The 16,537-nt window shown below is 40.0% G+C and overlaps 1 protein-coding gene across 11 annotated transcripts in view; it reads left to right on the forward strand.

Moving 5' to 3' along the window:
- The window catches only part of HDAC9 (histone deacetylase 9), a 546,236-nt gene that overhangs the window by 471,735 nt on the left and 57,964 nt on the right, over positions 1-16,537 (forward strand). For all 11 annotated transcript variants that reach the window (XM_073003276.2, XM_078377172.1, XM_078377173.1 and 8 more), the window contains one exon: positions 6,079-6,197. In XM_073003276.2, coding sequence (XP_072859377.2) covers positions 6,079-6,197 — 119 coding nt within the window. The remainder of the gene's footprint in view (positions 1-6,078; positions 6,198-16,537) is intronic.

Here is a 16,537-nt window from a genome sequence, read left to right on the forward strand (position 1 = left end):
AAGTGCCCCCAAACAAACTAAGAAATGCCCCTATTCATGGATTGTTTAGCTTCATGGTTCATTTCATGCCCATATTTATTATAAAAGTAAAAGCATTGTAAATCTAAGTAATCTTTAGCTTTTAAGTCTCTCTCTCTCTCTCTCTCTCTCTCTCTCTCTCTCTCTCTCTCTCTCTCTCTCTTACTCGAAGTGCTCACCCAGCCAAACCAATCTGAATCTATGGAGGGAAAACCATGATGATTGCTATTGCTGTGCTTTGTGTAGCATAGTATGAAGCTGCCTTGCAGTGATGTGATGAATTCCTAAGTCCATTGTGTGTCTTAGCTCCTTCTTTTTATAGTTCTTTAGGTTGTCTCTACCTTCTTCCAATCTGTAAACAATCTCTTTTCTGCAGAGCTTGGAGGTCAAAAAGCTTGGAGAACTTTGAGGAAAAATGAGGATAAACAGCACTAACATTACCTTTTTCCAGGAGCTGGACACAAGATTGCCCTTATACTTTATTTTATTTTATTTTATTTTATTTTATTTTATTTTATTTTAGTTTATTTTATTTTAGCTTATTTATTTATTTATTTATTTATTTATTTATTTATTTATTTATTTATTTATTTATTTATTTAACTTATATGCCGCTCACACTACCCAAAGGTCTCTGGATGGCTTACAACATTTAAAATACAGTAAAAAGGCAAAATAATTAAAATGCAATTAAAAATATATACCCTAAAAATTGCCATCGGACCCACAGCTGATATTATTTCAATTAAAAGCCTTCTGGAACAGGAAGGTTTTGACCGGGTGCCCAGATGTCATCAGCGTCGGCACCAGATGAATCTCAGTCGGGAGGGCATTCCATAGTCTGGGGGCAGCTGTCGAAAAGGCCCTTTCTCTACAAGCCCTCCCTCTTATCATATGGAAGGAGGCGGTCCTTCAGGTATCCAGGGCCCAAGCCCTTACTACAAGGCTTGTATTGCAGGAAGTAGCTGTAATATAAACATCTTCAACAGTCAAAATGTTTCCTCCAACAACTCGTCCAAAATGTACACAGAGAAGATCAGAACACTAATTTGTTATTTGTTTCAGACATAAAAATGTTTTGGACCAATTGCACCCATCCAGGCTGTTCTCGTGTCCTCACATGTAACATCAAGCTCTATTTATCCATCTATTTTTAATTTACTTCCATTAATTTTGGATTATAAAGTACTTTGTGAAACCAAATTTGAATTATATGAAATATATAATTCAGTTGAGTTCTAACTACTCAACTGAATTACAGTGGTGCCTCGCAAGACGAGCGCTTTGTTTCCTATGGTTTTTTTTTCGCTTTGCGATGATTGGTTACCTACTTCACTAACCGATTATCGCAAAACGAAGATTTTCACACAGCTGATCGGCGGTTTCAAAATGGCAGCCGGGTAAACGGTGAGTTTCAAGCCCATAGGAACGCATTAATTGGGTTTTAATGCATTTCTATGGGCTTTTTAAAATTGCTTTACGATGTTTTTGTTCTACAGCGATTTCGCTGGACCGAATTAACATCGTAATGCGAGGCACCACTGTACTCTTAAGGGATGAACAAAGATGTGGAGCTTCAGATATTTTGTCTTTATGCATGTTATCCCCCCAAAATTAAATTCTGGAAGCACCACTTATCTCTAAAGAGTTTAACACAGATATTTTACTGGCAATCTGAGTGTAACATTCATATTGTATGTAGTCTATTCTTGGCTTGTTTGTGCAGTCCTTCTGGCCCTTTAAAATGGATGATTTTGCAAAGAATGTACCAATCAAAAGTTTTTTTTTCTTGGGGAAAAATGTGTCATAGTTTTGGTGAAATGTTCACAGCTCTACTGAGACTCCAGAGAGCCAACAATACTGACATCGGCTGCCATTTGTAATGTCAACATCATCCTGCTTTAGATCAGAGAGATTCCTTTCTCTCTGTGGAAGGAAATTTCCATGTAATTATTTTCAGCTTCTTCATTTTGGTACGCTGCCTTTTGCAGAAGGAAATGACAGCCACAGATAGTGGTTCTTCTTAGAAGCAAAGAATTCTAAGGAATCAATCTATGACATCGCTTCTAAATTCTTTCCAGCAGGAAAAAAAATGGAAAAAATTATTGAGCAACAGGGAAGAAAAAGTTATGAAATTACTACACCAAGAAAGTGTAGACAGACAAATTATTAAAGAATACTTCTGGGAAGGGCTGCAGCTCTGTGGTAGAGCATGCATTTTGCACACGTAAGATTTCATGGTTTACGTGCTGATGGAAGGGCAGCAGGGAGACGGCCAACATGGTGTCCCATGGAAAGGAATTACACAGCATGGGAGCTGCCACTGAAAAGGTCCTTTCTCAAGTCCACATCAAGTGGAGTGGGGGAACTGAGAGAAAGCCATCTCTCAAAAATCCTAAAGCGCAGGGAGCCTCATCTGGGAGACATGATTTCTCATAATAGTCTGGATCAAGTTGTGAACAGACTCTATGACCCTACCTTGGCAGAGGAAAGATTCAAACCAGTAGTCTCCTAAATAGTAACTCATTTTCTATGCTTCTACAGCACAGCAGGCAGAAACGTAGAACAGAGACTAGTTGAATCTCTCAGAAAACACAACTTCATGTATTCCCAATCCGGCTCTTTAGTAGCACCATTGAAGTAATGCTGAAAGTATATGGAGAACAGCAGATGAACTGAAGGGACATGTGCAGGTCCCTCCTTCTCAAACATATAGAAAATAAAGGATTTCTAATGTAGGGCAATGCCATCACTTTTGAGAATATTCTGATCATTCCTCCCTCCCTTCCTTGCCTCCATACATTTTCTTACATTTTACAAAACAGCTAATGTGCAACTCACATGCTTCTGTCCCTCTTGTGCTCTAAAACATAGAAGAAAAATCTTTGAAAGGGTAAGAGCAAAGTAGAAACAGTATGTGAACAAAGTATCATAGGGGTAGTACGTACTTAAAAAAGGAAAAACCAACACGCCCTAATGTCTTGCATCTGACATTCTTGTTGTTAGAGAGGGGAGGCTCACACGTTTGATATTTGGGGTAGACAATGACTGGAAACCATCCCATAAGTTTTTTACAAACAACAGAACAACCCAGACTGAACACATTAATATTAGGAGAATGTTTCTTTGGTGAATCTCTTTCCCAAAAATATGTTTCAGAACAATGGGTTTAACATCAAGGAGGTGCCACTTTGTTTGGAAAAGAGGAAACAGTCTTGGAAAGGTCAGAAGGCTTTCTGGTGTACAATAAATGGCCTGGTTGTGTTGACAAGCTTCTCTGAGGAGGAGAAGGAAGAGGAGACATTACAGAAAAAAGAAACTGGGGCATGATATGAAAATCCAGACTTTAGTCCAGAAAGTCCAGATTTTAGAACCAATAATTGGGTTATGCACAGAAACCTAGAAGACATGCATATTTTTTAAAATACAAATACTCTGTCTCTATGATCTTGGGAAGGGGGAAAATGTGAATGATTTGCGCTGTGATGCATACCTCCCACATTATTTAGAATTAGAATTATAAGAATTAGTCTCAGTAGTCCTCCATCACATTTAGAGTTTAGACTCTTTTGGAGAAGCACCATGGTGTGGTCATGATTTCTAGCTATTTCTATGCTAATCACATCTAAACTAATATCTGACTTGCACAGTTATTGACTTTCACTAAAAACAACAACACCAACAATAGAGAGTCTTGTGGAACCTTCAAGAGTACCAAGTTGTATTTTCATAAGCTTTCATGAACTTCATCATGGAGCCACTATTGCACCTGATGAAGCAGGCTGCAATTGATCAAACTTTATCCTAAATGCAATCTGTTATGGTGTCAGAAGTTTTCTTTTTGGTTTTGGTGCAATAGACTGTCAAGAGTACTCCCTTGGAGCTTTCCTAAGAATGCTCTGGAGGAAATGATCTCCGTCACCATTCCAAGTAGTATCAAAATAAGACGATCTGTGGCTCTGCAGGTGGCAAGCCACAATCATTTCCACACAGGCACAATCTGAGCAGCTAAAAGTGAGTACAGTACAGTGGTGCCTCACTTAGTGATGTTAATCGGTGCAGCAAAAATCGCTGCTAACCGAAAACATTGCTAGCGATTTTTAAAAGCCCATACGAATGCATTGAAACCCCTTCAATGTGTTCCTATGGGCAAAAAACTTACCTTTAAGCGAAAATCCTCCATATGGCGGCCATTTTCGCTGCCCGGTATGTGAGGAATCTGTCCCAAAACACAGTGGGCGGCCATGTTTTTTACCCGGCAGCCATTTTGGAACCGCCAATCAGCTGTTGGGAAAACATCGCTATGCGAAAATCGGTAAGCGAAACAGCTTACCGATCATCGCAAAGCGATATTTTCCCATCTAAATCATTACAATGCGATCGCTTTTGCGATCGCAAAAAACAAATCTCTATGCGATTTTGTCGTTAACCGAGGTGCTCGTTAAGCGAGGCACCACTGTACAGGATTTCTTGGGTAGGGATGTGAAAAATTCTCAGTCTCAGTTTCATTGGGTTTCTCCCAAACCTCGGATGTATGATGTTTCATGTGCAATGGCTACATTGTATGGAATAACTGTTGTCCTGCTGTGTTGTGTTCATTTTGTTTCTCCAAACACCAGGGGAATTCTTATCCCATCCTTTATTTGTATCAAGTTAAGAATTTTTATTTCCTTCCACAAGGAAGGTTTCCTGTACATATCTTCCATAAAATACCCATTTATTTGTGCCATTCTTTTCAGGTGAGCTGTTTTGTATGCATCTGCTGCTTCAAGCATTTTTTAACTGTACTCATTTTAGCTGTTCACCATTTTAAAATATCTGGGCAATTCTGTGTCTACAAAATGTACCGCAAACTTTGCAAATGTGCAGATTTCTTGGCCAAGGTGCAGTTTGTCTTGCAGCAGGCCACCGCAGTGTCTTGAAACCACTCCCGTTCTCTTCCATCACTGCTCTCAAGTACAGTATATTGTTGTCACTCTGTTCTGGGTTGCATAAATGACCAAGCATTTATGTAGAAGAAGAGGGCACACTCTCTAAGCTTTCACTTTCTGAGCTGCTCTTCACCTTTAAATATAAATTTAAGAAGTGCTAGTTGAGATAGATATTGACAAATCCCAAATTGATACGGACAGATCCCGAATTCTTTATCATATCAGACATTCTGTAAATGTAGAAAACTGTAGGTAGGACCCTTCCCACTAGGTAAGGCCAATGCTTTGGCAGTGGGGGGAACCTCCCAGTACCATTCAGGCATCCTTTAGTGCCAACATCAAGCTTCCTATACTTCCTTGCCAGAAGCAGCCAACATCATTTCTTCTATGGCAGGGCTTGTCCTGACACACACACACACCTCTCTTTCAAATCAAAATCAAAGAGGATAAGAAAAAAGACTGGTGGGAAGACTGAAACAACCAAGCCCTGAAATTTTTTTGTGAAACCACCAGGGGGTGCTGTTTCTGGTTTGTGGTTGTCAAATTCCTGCTAGGCATGACCTTGGAAAAATCTTGGCAAGGAAACCTGGCTTTGATTACAATAATTCTTTTTTTTTTTTTTGTGGGGGTGCCACTGTTTCATCTAAGAAAGTCCCCTCCCCAGCTTAACAAACATTTTAATACGTTAAGAGTAGGGGATAAGTTTGAAAAGCAAACATTCCCCCCCCTCTGAAATGTATCGTTCAAATTTACACCAAGTTCGCACTAACTAGAGCAACCTCCATCTCCACTGAGATTTCAGTGTTCTCTTTGTAATCCATTAGTCACTTCCCTTGAAGAGTCGGTCTTTATAGGCAGTCGGGTAAAATAGGCCCAGATGTGTCTGTAATATTAGAAGTCTTCACATGTACCTGCACATTATTTGGTGTTTTTTTTTTAAAAAAAAAATTAAATCCCTAGAAAGTAGAGTGGGGGAAACCCTGAAAATAGGAGTTGACTTAGAGAGAGTATAGATTGACCCAGGCAAAATATAGTTATGATAGCATTATAATTAGTATGTTTGATGAAGGCTCTTTTTCAGAACTGCTTTCCTATTTTTAAAATTTTTTTTCTATTTTTTTGTCTTCAGGACTGTGGTTATGCCGGTTGCCTCTGAGTTCCAGCCAGACATGGTCTTAGTATCTGCTGGCTTTGATGCTGTGGAAGGCCACAACCCTCCTCTAGGCGGGTACAAAGTGACAGCAAAATGTACGTACACTTTTTAATTGGTCTCTTCAACTATCCTGCTCAAAGATGACTCTGTTATATTAGGTGCCCTCAAGTCGGAAGGGGACTTTTGACTCTGTTTGCAAGACTAGTGAGAGATGTAAGCAATGTTTTTTTGCTATGCCGCCACCCTCCCCCATCGTAAGTGGGTTTCCATGGCCAAGCAACGTTTTGAACCTAAGAACTCCTGAATCCTGTTCCATCAGTCTATCGACTACACCACACTGAGTGTCTTGGGAAACCCAAATGTTGCCTGGTTTCATCTTGTATCATTCTCTTCCAGTCAGCTGGGTGTGGGATCTGTAGACAGATGGAAGGATGGAACGGTTTGATGGTAAAAGAGGCACCTTGTGGGATGTATGGAGCTGAGCATGTAGATGGGAATTTTTGGTCTATAGATGCCAGGAGCTTCCAGCCAGTAGTCAAACTGACTGTCAAAGTTTTCTGGAATCTTCTGTGAAAGCTATGGGGAGATCTCAGAAGTATTAGGAACTGAGCTCATTCATAATTCAGACCAATGTACCATGTTTCTACCTTACCAGAATAAAGACCTGATTTCAGCTGGACAGTTTCTAAGCCGGTATGTTTTAGAGAAAGATAGACAGATTGTAACAGACTTTAAGAGCTGTGATGTGTATGCATGAATGCAATCAGTAATCTTCATTTCTTCATAGTATATAATCAGCATTATATGTACTGTTTCACATACCATATTGCCTTTCGGTTTAACACCCCATAAAAGCAGCCCCAAAGACCCCCAAATTAAGACCATATATACTGTATTTGAGCTTCATATACAGCAATTGTCAATATCAATGGGAATGTTTTGTGGACTTCAAGATCCACATATTCTCCTTTGCCATATTAAAGTCTCACTCAATAATCTGAGTCTTTGTATGTTGTGGCTAAAATGTTATTAGATTTTTAAGAAGGCATTCTAGGGAACTGGTATAGTTTGCAGTGCCTTATTCATATTAGCAATAGGAAAAGATAAACAAGAAGATAAGGGAAGACACTATCAAGACATTAACAACTGACTGGAAAATAAAAGGCTAAGGTGAAAATAGCCAGTCACTTCAGTGTAGGTATATGCCAAAGGTAGATACTTTGATGTACATGTAGGCCAGAATCTTAGCGGGTCTGTGATGCATAAACCAAAAACTGTGTAACGAATGTGCAAACATCTTAGCTCACTTTCATTACTTACAGTTGTGAACAGATCAAAAGCAAGCAAACAAAACTGTTTCCAACAGAGAAAGAGAGGGAAAGGAAATACTTGGCAGGATTGTCTTTAAATTCATAGATGGAAAGAAATGATTGGTTAGTGCTGGATAGACGGATAGTCACTCCATCCCAGAATGGTCCCTCCCAGCCATACCTTCTACAATCAGCATGCAAAGTTGTAAAAACTCCAACATTTATCAAGGAATTCAGGACAGGAATTTGAGAATGCGCAAAACCCTCCCTTTTATTCTCACAAAGAGGAGAGGGAGAGCTAGCAACCAGCCCAGTTGGTGAAGCAGGCCTGCGAATCCAAGGCTTCCTCACGTGAGTCCAGTACTTTAGCTGTACAGTCTTTCTGTCAATCCAACTACCCATTCCTCTGCATCCATGAGAGATAATTTTCTCTTCTGGGCTATTTGGGTAAAATCCTGCAAAAAACGGCAGCATAAACCAGCAATCGGAAAAGTGGTATGCATTGGTCTCACTAGCTGTCTGTCATATGCTTGGACATCTTTGGTTGAATCTGGCCACATGGTAGATGACTGGAAAAATGCAAAAACCACTTGCACACACGAGTGGTATTTTGTGATAGGATTCTGGCTTAGTAATGAAGCCCTCCCCCTTTAGCAAATTAACCCTGTGCAAAATATTCCCCTGTGATCCAGCTGAAAGGAAATATTTACATTCATAATGTGTTAAATGGGAAAGGTACGCATGTAGAAATGTCCCCCTTTTGAGATCCATGAGATCTTTAAGAAATGCTTAACCTTGGCTGGGTAGTGCCCTTTGTATTTGTTTTATCATAAAACTGCAGGGAGGAGAATGTTATCCTTAAAATTCTTGATACCACTTTATCACCCAAGACAGTAATTGAACCCTTAAATGGTAACCACCCCCTAGACAGTAAACAGTAAAGTGTTAAACAAAACACTGAATGTTTGAGGGTCTACTGTTTTTCATGGAAAGGCTGAACTTATTGACTTAACTAGAATGTGGTACTTACTCTTTCTTTGTTATCTCAAAGAAAACATTTGACACGAACATTTGGGCAAAGTGGGATGATAATTAGGGGTAAGAAAAGATACTGCCAGAAAGCTTTTATTTAGAAGACAGTTTAGTTCAGTGTGACATTGGATGTCTGCTTCTTGCTATGCCAGGTTAGTGAAGTCATTAATGTGTGTAGGTGGATAAATAAATGTATTTCTATCTACATTGGCCAACTATGCTGTTTTTTTTTGGGGGGGGTGGATATGTGAAAGAGGAGGTTACCTTACAAAAAATTACTTTGATTTTCAAATGTAAGTTGTTGCCTCAAAACATGCTTTTCTTGACTTGCATAATGGAGGGTTACATACTCAGTAAGAAGGAACAAGGATTTAGGCTGTATGGTCCCCAAGATTACACAAATGCAAGAGTGGATGATGCCTCAATAAGAAGGAGTACCTTGATGTAGTAGGGTCAGGAGTATGATTCCCCATTATGTCTAGAGGAGATGAGCTGGCTTGTATAACCTTGGTCAAGCAACACAGTTGCAGAGCACATCCAGAAGAAGGCAATGGTAAAGCACTTCTGAGTACACTTTACTTAGAAAACACTGAAGAGGGTAGCCATTTTAAAAAAAAGGTTGAATGAGGGAGTACAGGTTGCTAGCTGGGACCATTAGAAAACACCCCAAATCCACAATTGAACAATATTGGTTTTTCAGCACTACTTAATGTGTCCCTCCAAGATAGTAAGATTGCAGGTTGTTCAGAATTCTTCATTAGGCAGGAAGGCAGATAAAATGAGGGAGAGAAAAAAACCTGGGAGTGATGTAGTTGCAATGTGTATTTGCACTTTACAGCCATTTTGAGCTAAAATGTAAGAGAGATTTAGTAATATTTTGGTCAGTTTCCTGAGGTATACAATTAATTACAAAACACACCCAGGGCGCCTGGGTTAAGAAAACAACAAAATGATGCTGCCCCACTGTGGAGAATATGAAATCCACTCATCATTTGGTTCTGCCTGAATGTAATCAGAACACATTCTGTAGATCCCCAGGGAAGCAGAGAACATACATATAAAGAGCAACGCAGCAGTCTTTATATAAATCTTCCGCTGTTACTCTAAGCTTAGGTAACAATAGTAGTAATGCTGTTTTGACAGTATGAATGAGTGAATCTGCTACATTCACTTAATTATGCGAGTTAGCCTTTGAGCTTCGATTCCCAGATTTGTTGGGTGGGGGGAAACATATTGGAGACATGAGGAAATTCTTGAGGAGGAGTGAGATAGTAAAATGTCCATAGACAGGTTTTTTTTTTAATAGGGTTAAGCAAATGCCAGCTACAGATAGTGGCATTGGGTTTTAGGATGTCTGAGGAAAATCACCAAATTTAAATTTTTTATTCAAGTTTTGTGATTCTTTTTAATTTTAAGCTAGAAAGATAATTATTGTTAAAAGAGGTTGGATGGTGGTGCAGGAGAGATGGGGAGATCAAAAAGGCACTGGAAATTTGGGAAACCTGTCAAATATGGGCAGGAATGGGGCAAAAGTTAAACTCATTAGAGGTTATTAAAAGGCATTAAAATGTATTAAAACAACAGTGGTGTCACTCCAAAACATTTTATGTGAAGGAATGGGAAAGACAGAGGAAAGTAAGGACAAACACTGCAATGGGGATGGGTTGGAGGGAGAGCAAAATACCAGAAAGGAACTGTGGTTTTGCCTCAGGAGGAAAATCCAGATCTTTAATTTATTTTTAATTGGTATTTTTTTTCGGCAGCTGCATTTCAGACTGTGACAAGATTGAGGTGTAGTGGGTGTGGTGGTAGTGAGGCAAAGGAAAGTGATTTTTTTTTTGCACAAGGGTACATTGTACGTAGGAGGAAGAGAAAGAAAACTCATAGCCATTGCAGACAAGTCATTTTTCCAAATTCAGTCAAAATTTATTTGATCTGAATTTGATCCCAGTTTGATCGAAGCTTTATTTCTTTGCTGCCTGAGGCGGACTTGGGTAGCAAATACATTAGGTTTGTCCTGTGGAGACCTTTACGAGCAGGCTCTACAAAAACAAACATACCCCTTTTATTCCTCATTTATGACAGGTTGTCCTGAAACCAACAGGGACCTGGCAGACATTAACTATACAGCTCATGGCACCTTGTTGAACTGTTAAAGCTTCTCCAAATAGTTGCCGCAAGTATTTGACACACACACACAAAAACCCCATTTCTTATCAGTGGCAAGATTTTCACAGTGGCTCCTTGGCCATGGACTTCAAAAGCCAAGCACAGGGGAAAGCCAAAGTGGCAATAACCCTAAATCTCCCTGAGACCATCCTTGGTCTCAAAAGTCTGCCGTGGTATATTTAGCTCCATGAGGTCATTACAGACCATCTGTTTTATGGTCTGCAAGTTCATGTTTTTTACACTCCCCCGCTAATATGTCAACCTCATTTTTAGCTGTTGTGAGCACTTGGGATTCTTCCTTAACCCACTTATAGGTTGTCTGTATCTCAAGTGATTGCTTAGGTTTAAATTTTAAAACAAACATTCAGGACTAAAGAGTTTAGGTCCAAGCTATCTAAAAGACTGTATCTCCCTTTCTGAGCCTACTTGGGGAATTAAGATCATCACGAGAGACCTTTCTACCACTTTCACAGGCGTGTTTCGGGGGACATGGGATAAGGCCTTCTTTGTTGCTGTGCCGAGGCTATGGGCTGGTCCCATCTTTGCTTCCCTTCTTCGAGTAGCCTTTTTTAAAAAAAATGACTGGTTGACCAAGAGGATTTTTTTAAAGAGAGCATTTTATTTGGTATTTCACTTGTGTTTAAAATATTGTTCTCATAATGAGCTTTAATATGATATTTGTTTTATGCTTTTAAAATATTGTATATCAGGCACAATCCAAAGAAACAAAAGAAAACAAGACAAGAGACGAACACATGGCACCTTAAAGACTAACTATTAAATTTAACTATTAAAACATAATAGTTAGTCTTTAAGGTGCTACACCTTTTTGTCTTGATTTGATTCTTTTTTGTTTCTCTGTATTTTGCCTGATAGGTTTGCACAGAGAAACACAGCTACCTCTTCTAAAATTGTAACTGTTAATATTGTAATAATTTATTGTTTTGTTTTAAATTTGTTTCTTGTAAGCTGCCTTGGATCCTTAGGAGAAAGGTGGCAAACAAACAAACAAATATTGAGATAGGCTTGAAAATGGTATGAAGCAGAATATAGGGAAGATAAAAAATGAAATACAAGACCAAGCAAGTGCTTCTTTCTGAATTGCAGCAACAGATAGAAGGTATATCGGTTTCATCCCACAGTTTTATCAGTTTGAATTGTCTTTAGCTGCCATGGCTGCATTCTAAGGAACCCTGGGGTTTGTAGTTTGTTAAGGAACCTAGAATTCTGTTCTTGAGGGCTATATCGAGCCTCTTGAACTACTTTTCCCAAGGAACCTGGAGATGAAGAACTGAAGATGAATTATCCAATGTAGACAGAATCTTCTGACGAAAGCTTAGGAATCTTCTGAAGAAATAAAGTTCAATATAGACAATAAGCATGTTTTGTCAAAGTTAAAATCAGAAGTTAGTAATATGAAAATGTAGCTGCATGGTCCCCTTGCTGGCAGGAGTTCATATAAGCCAGATAGTGTTTGAAGAGAAGAGGGAAGTCACATCTACTGAAAAGGCTTCCATTGTGCTTGCAGAGAGCTACATGGGCAGTAATCTGCTGTAAGTGGTGCTCCTATCAAACGGTGGAACTCAAAATGGGTAATTTTGAGAAAGGAGAAAGTACTCCAGAATGAAATATTTCAACTCCCCTAGGATGAAGTTGGCACAGTGGATTTCTCCCCAATTGGTTTCAGTGAGGAGATTTTTTTAAAAAATCCTGATCTAGAAGGCTAGAAAGGCATTTGTGGATATATGCCAGCCTCCTTTACTGGTCAGCTCAAGCTAGCAGGGTTTTTGAAATGTCAAGCTGAACTTCATTTAATATTGCTACTGAGAGTACAATAAGAGCCATTTGAGGATTGACTTAAGGGAAGGCTTTTAGGTGTAGTGCTTTAGGTGAAGTGTTTTAAATTGCTTATTATTCAGTTATGTTTTCATATTGTAGTTTGTTTGAGTGCGTTGAAATATTATACTTCTGAATGTTTTACCTGTACCTTCCCTCTTTTTGTTCCACTGGCAACTGAAAACATACCTCTTTAGACAGCCTTTTGAGGAGCCAGCAAGAAACAGAGATGGGGAGGTCTTTTAAAATGTAGCACTATGGGGCGGTATATAAGTCCAAAAATAAAAAATAAAATAAAATAAATAATGGTTTTGAATATTCACGTGTTATAGTTTTAAATTTTAATGTGCATGTTCTTAATTAATTGTGGATTTATAAATATATTTTTAAGGCTGTCTCAGGTCCCCACTGGGGAGAAATGTGGAATGTAAGTTAAATAAATAGAATAGAATAGAATAATTACTTATATAATGGTTGTTGTGGGTTTTTCAGGCTCTTTGGCCATGTTCTGAAGGTTGTTCTTCCTAACGTTTCGCCAGTCTCTGTGGCCGACATCTTCAGAGGACAGCGCTCTGTGAATTACTTATATACTTAGGAGTCATAGGCCAAAATCCGTAGGGTCCAGAAATGTCAGGAGTCTCTGGTTTTTGAAGCTCAGGAGTCTGAAGTTCTCCAGTCTGTTCTGTCTACCCTGCTAGTTCTTCAGCCTGTTCCCAAGCCACTGCTTGACTCCTGGGTCCTGGCACAATAAGGATAGCTTACAACTAGAGATGGGAGTGAATATAAAAACAGAGCAGTTTTTTTGACTAATATAGCCGATTCATCATATATTTGTCGATCCGTATTCATCAAATTTTAAGTCCAAACTAATATGGCTTGACGAATATTTCCCCATTTTTATTCATCCCCATACGAAGAAAAAAAAAGCCATCCTATGGCTTTTCCATTCTGCCTACCAATAGGCAGCCATCCACCCCCACAGTCTACCCCCTTCCTCTCACTACCTTAGCCCCCCCCAACCCCACCAACACCTCCTTACCATAATTGTCGCTGCCGTTGCTGAGGTCTCCATCAGGCCTCTGCAGCTGTAGAGAGGGAAAGTGGCAGCCCTTTGCAAAGATGGCAACTGCAGCTTCATTTAGGGTAGGGAAGCTGCAGCTGCCATCTTTGCAAAAGGCAGCCTGGATTCCCTTGTGTGTGTGTTTGTGTTTTAAGTAAACCCCCATGAATTGACAAATAAATTCATTATTCATCGGTTTATGGGGTCAACTTCGTGCTTCATGAGCTGTCAACTTTAGATGACTCACAAAGCAGGACAACTCGCCAAAATGGTGAGTTGTCCCCATCTCTACTTACAACTAGAGATGGGGACGACTGCAGCACAGGCTTCTGCAGGCTAAACTGCAGAAGCCTGTGCTGCAGGGTCAGAAGACCAGCAGTCGTAAGATCGAATCCATGTGGCGGAGTGAGCTCCCGTCGCTTTGTCCCAGCTCTTAGCAGTTCGAAAGCATGTAAAGGTGAGTAGATAAATAGGTACCACCTCGGTGGGAAGGTAAAATGGCGTTCCCTAGTCACGCTGGCCATGTGGCAACGGAAACTGTCTTCGGACAAGCGCTGGCTCTACGGTTTGAAAAACGGGATGAGCACCGCTCCCTAGAGTCGGACACGACTGGACTAAAAATGTCAAGGGGAACCTTTACCTTTACCTTACCTACTTACAACCATACATGATTGCCAGGAAAATCCATCTCCTCCACCTCAATATTTATTAGACATTACAACTGATTTCAGAGGGGCTGGGCAGCAGTGCTGAAGAGATGGTGCAGGAATCATAATCTCTTCTAATCAAAAAAAGTTTGGGTCTGTGAGTCCTGGCTCACTGCTTAGAATAGTGGTTCCTAACCTTTTTCCTCAAATGTTTTCAACTACAACTGCCAGAAATCCTGGCCAGCAGAGCTAGTGATAAAGGCTTCGGAGAGTTTTGGTCCATGAACATCTCATCAGGACCCAAATTTGGAAACCACTGGGTTAGAATATCTTGGTGCCAGGGCTGAAGCTGAAGAGAATTGTTCTGCTTCTCCAGATCTCCTGAGGCTGGAGGGGAGGAGACAAATCTCAGAGTGAGCAGCACTAGTGAAGGAGATATCTTAATATTTTTGTATATGAGGTACTGCTAAAGTTCATCTGTATCCATACACAGCTGGTGGCTTGACTCATTGGCTCCACTTGAAGCTGATTGTGTGTGTTGCTGCAGATGACTTGATGAACCCAAGTGCATGACCCACTGGGTCTCTGCCAGTCCGCTCCCCTCACTGTTGGCTTTGGAGCATGCCAGTGTGGGACCCACCATGCCACCTGGAGCATGTCAGGAAGTAGAACATGGTGACTAATAAGCCTTCTTGTCGTCCTAACCTGGTGGCAACGGCACAAAAACCTGGAAAAGAAAATACCCTTCCCAACCTTTGTTTGCCCTCTATTATCACCAGATCACACTCTGTTATGTCATATAGTATCACCCACCCACCCACCCACACACACACACACTAAAACAAAACACCAGACAACTACACACACACATGGGCTTTGAGCACAGGGAAGGCCTGGATAGAATAATGGCTCTAACAGTTACCACTTCATCATGGGGGCTACTTGGTGGGGGCACAGAAACCTCTAACAAAATCAGCACAATGGACATATTGGCCAAAATCTGTTGGTCAGCATAGTAAACTGCATTTCAGTCAGTGGAGATTTAGTAAATCACTTACTTCCTCCAGGGAGTCAAATGGCCCTACTCTAACTGCAGTTGTCTATGCTAAAGTAAGTCACAGTTAGAGCAGGCTCATTTAAATCAATGGAACTTGTAGAAAGGGTGATTCACCAAATCTCTATTGATTCATTGGGGCTACTTTGGTGCAATTTACTACATTAAGCAAGAGGATTTTGGCAGTATGTTGTTCTAAATGTTTTATTTCAGGCATTCAGCAGGCATTATTTATTATTTATTTATTTAAAATATTTTTTATCCCACCTTTCTCCTTAGAAAGGATCCACAACAGCTTACATCATTTAATGACAATATTTAAAAGCGAAAGGCAGTACGTCTTCAAATACTAAAAAAGGATCAAATGAGTACCACACTAAAAGATGGTAAACAAAGCACCACCAAAAACACATTAAAAGCAGCAAGTTACAACCATCCATTTAGTACTGTATTTTTCTGTGCGTACGAACCCCCAATGTATAAAATGACCCCTATTTTGACCCTTGATGGAGGCGGAGGAACAGTTAATGGGTGTCTGCCTACTTTCTGTGGAGGAGAGTTCTAAAGTTTGTTAGCAGTGTCAGAGAAGGCCCTTTCCCGAGTCCTCACCAATTGCACCTGAGCTTCTCATGAGAAACCAAATGCATGGGCAATACATGCTCTTGTTTATTATAAATGTGAACTCTGCATCCCAGTTGAACATTATGTTTTGTTGCACAGATTGATGTGTGACTATTAGCCCACTCTTGCACATTTCATTAGTAGTTGTAATGATGCCAGTGGCTGACGCTAATGCCAAGGTATTTCTTCAGATGAAAGAAGCAAAGCAGAAAAGTGTGGCTGTGAAAAGCCAACTGGGGCAGGTTTTGTTGTTCTTTCTGAGTTGAGAAGGACAGGAAAAGAAAATGTTCCCCTTGCAGCAATTATGTTAGCTTTTGTGTGTGTTTCTGACAATATTTTGGAGTATAAATCAGGAAATGAAGTGCTATAAATAGGGAATTTCAAGCATAGACTTGGAAACTAATGTGAAACTTAAGTGCAAAAAGGAAGCATGCCAGCCTTTCTTCGTAATTCAGAATCAAAGTGGGATATACCCAGAGCTAGGAAATGTGACATCTGAAAATCTGAAGTCATCTCCAAATGAGGACCGAAAGGAAAGTCCAAAGGTATGCAACACTGTCTTTGAGCACATCGTAAGAGAGGATTATCTGGAAAGTCATTCAAGCTGGGAAAAGTTGAAGGCAGCAGAAAGAGAAGATCAAATATGAGATGGATTGTCTCCCTAAAGTAAGCCACAGGCTTGAGTTTGCAAGAGCTGAATAGGACT

The sequence above is a fragment of the Pogona vitticeps genome, chromosome 6 (genome assembly GCF_051106095.1).
Source record: "Pogona vitticeps strain Pit_001003342236 chromosome 6, PviZW2.1, whole genome shotgun sequence".
NCBI classification, from domain to species: domain Eukaryota; kingdom Metazoa; phylum Chordata; class Lepidosauria; order Squamata; family Agamidae; genus Pogona; species Pogona vitticeps.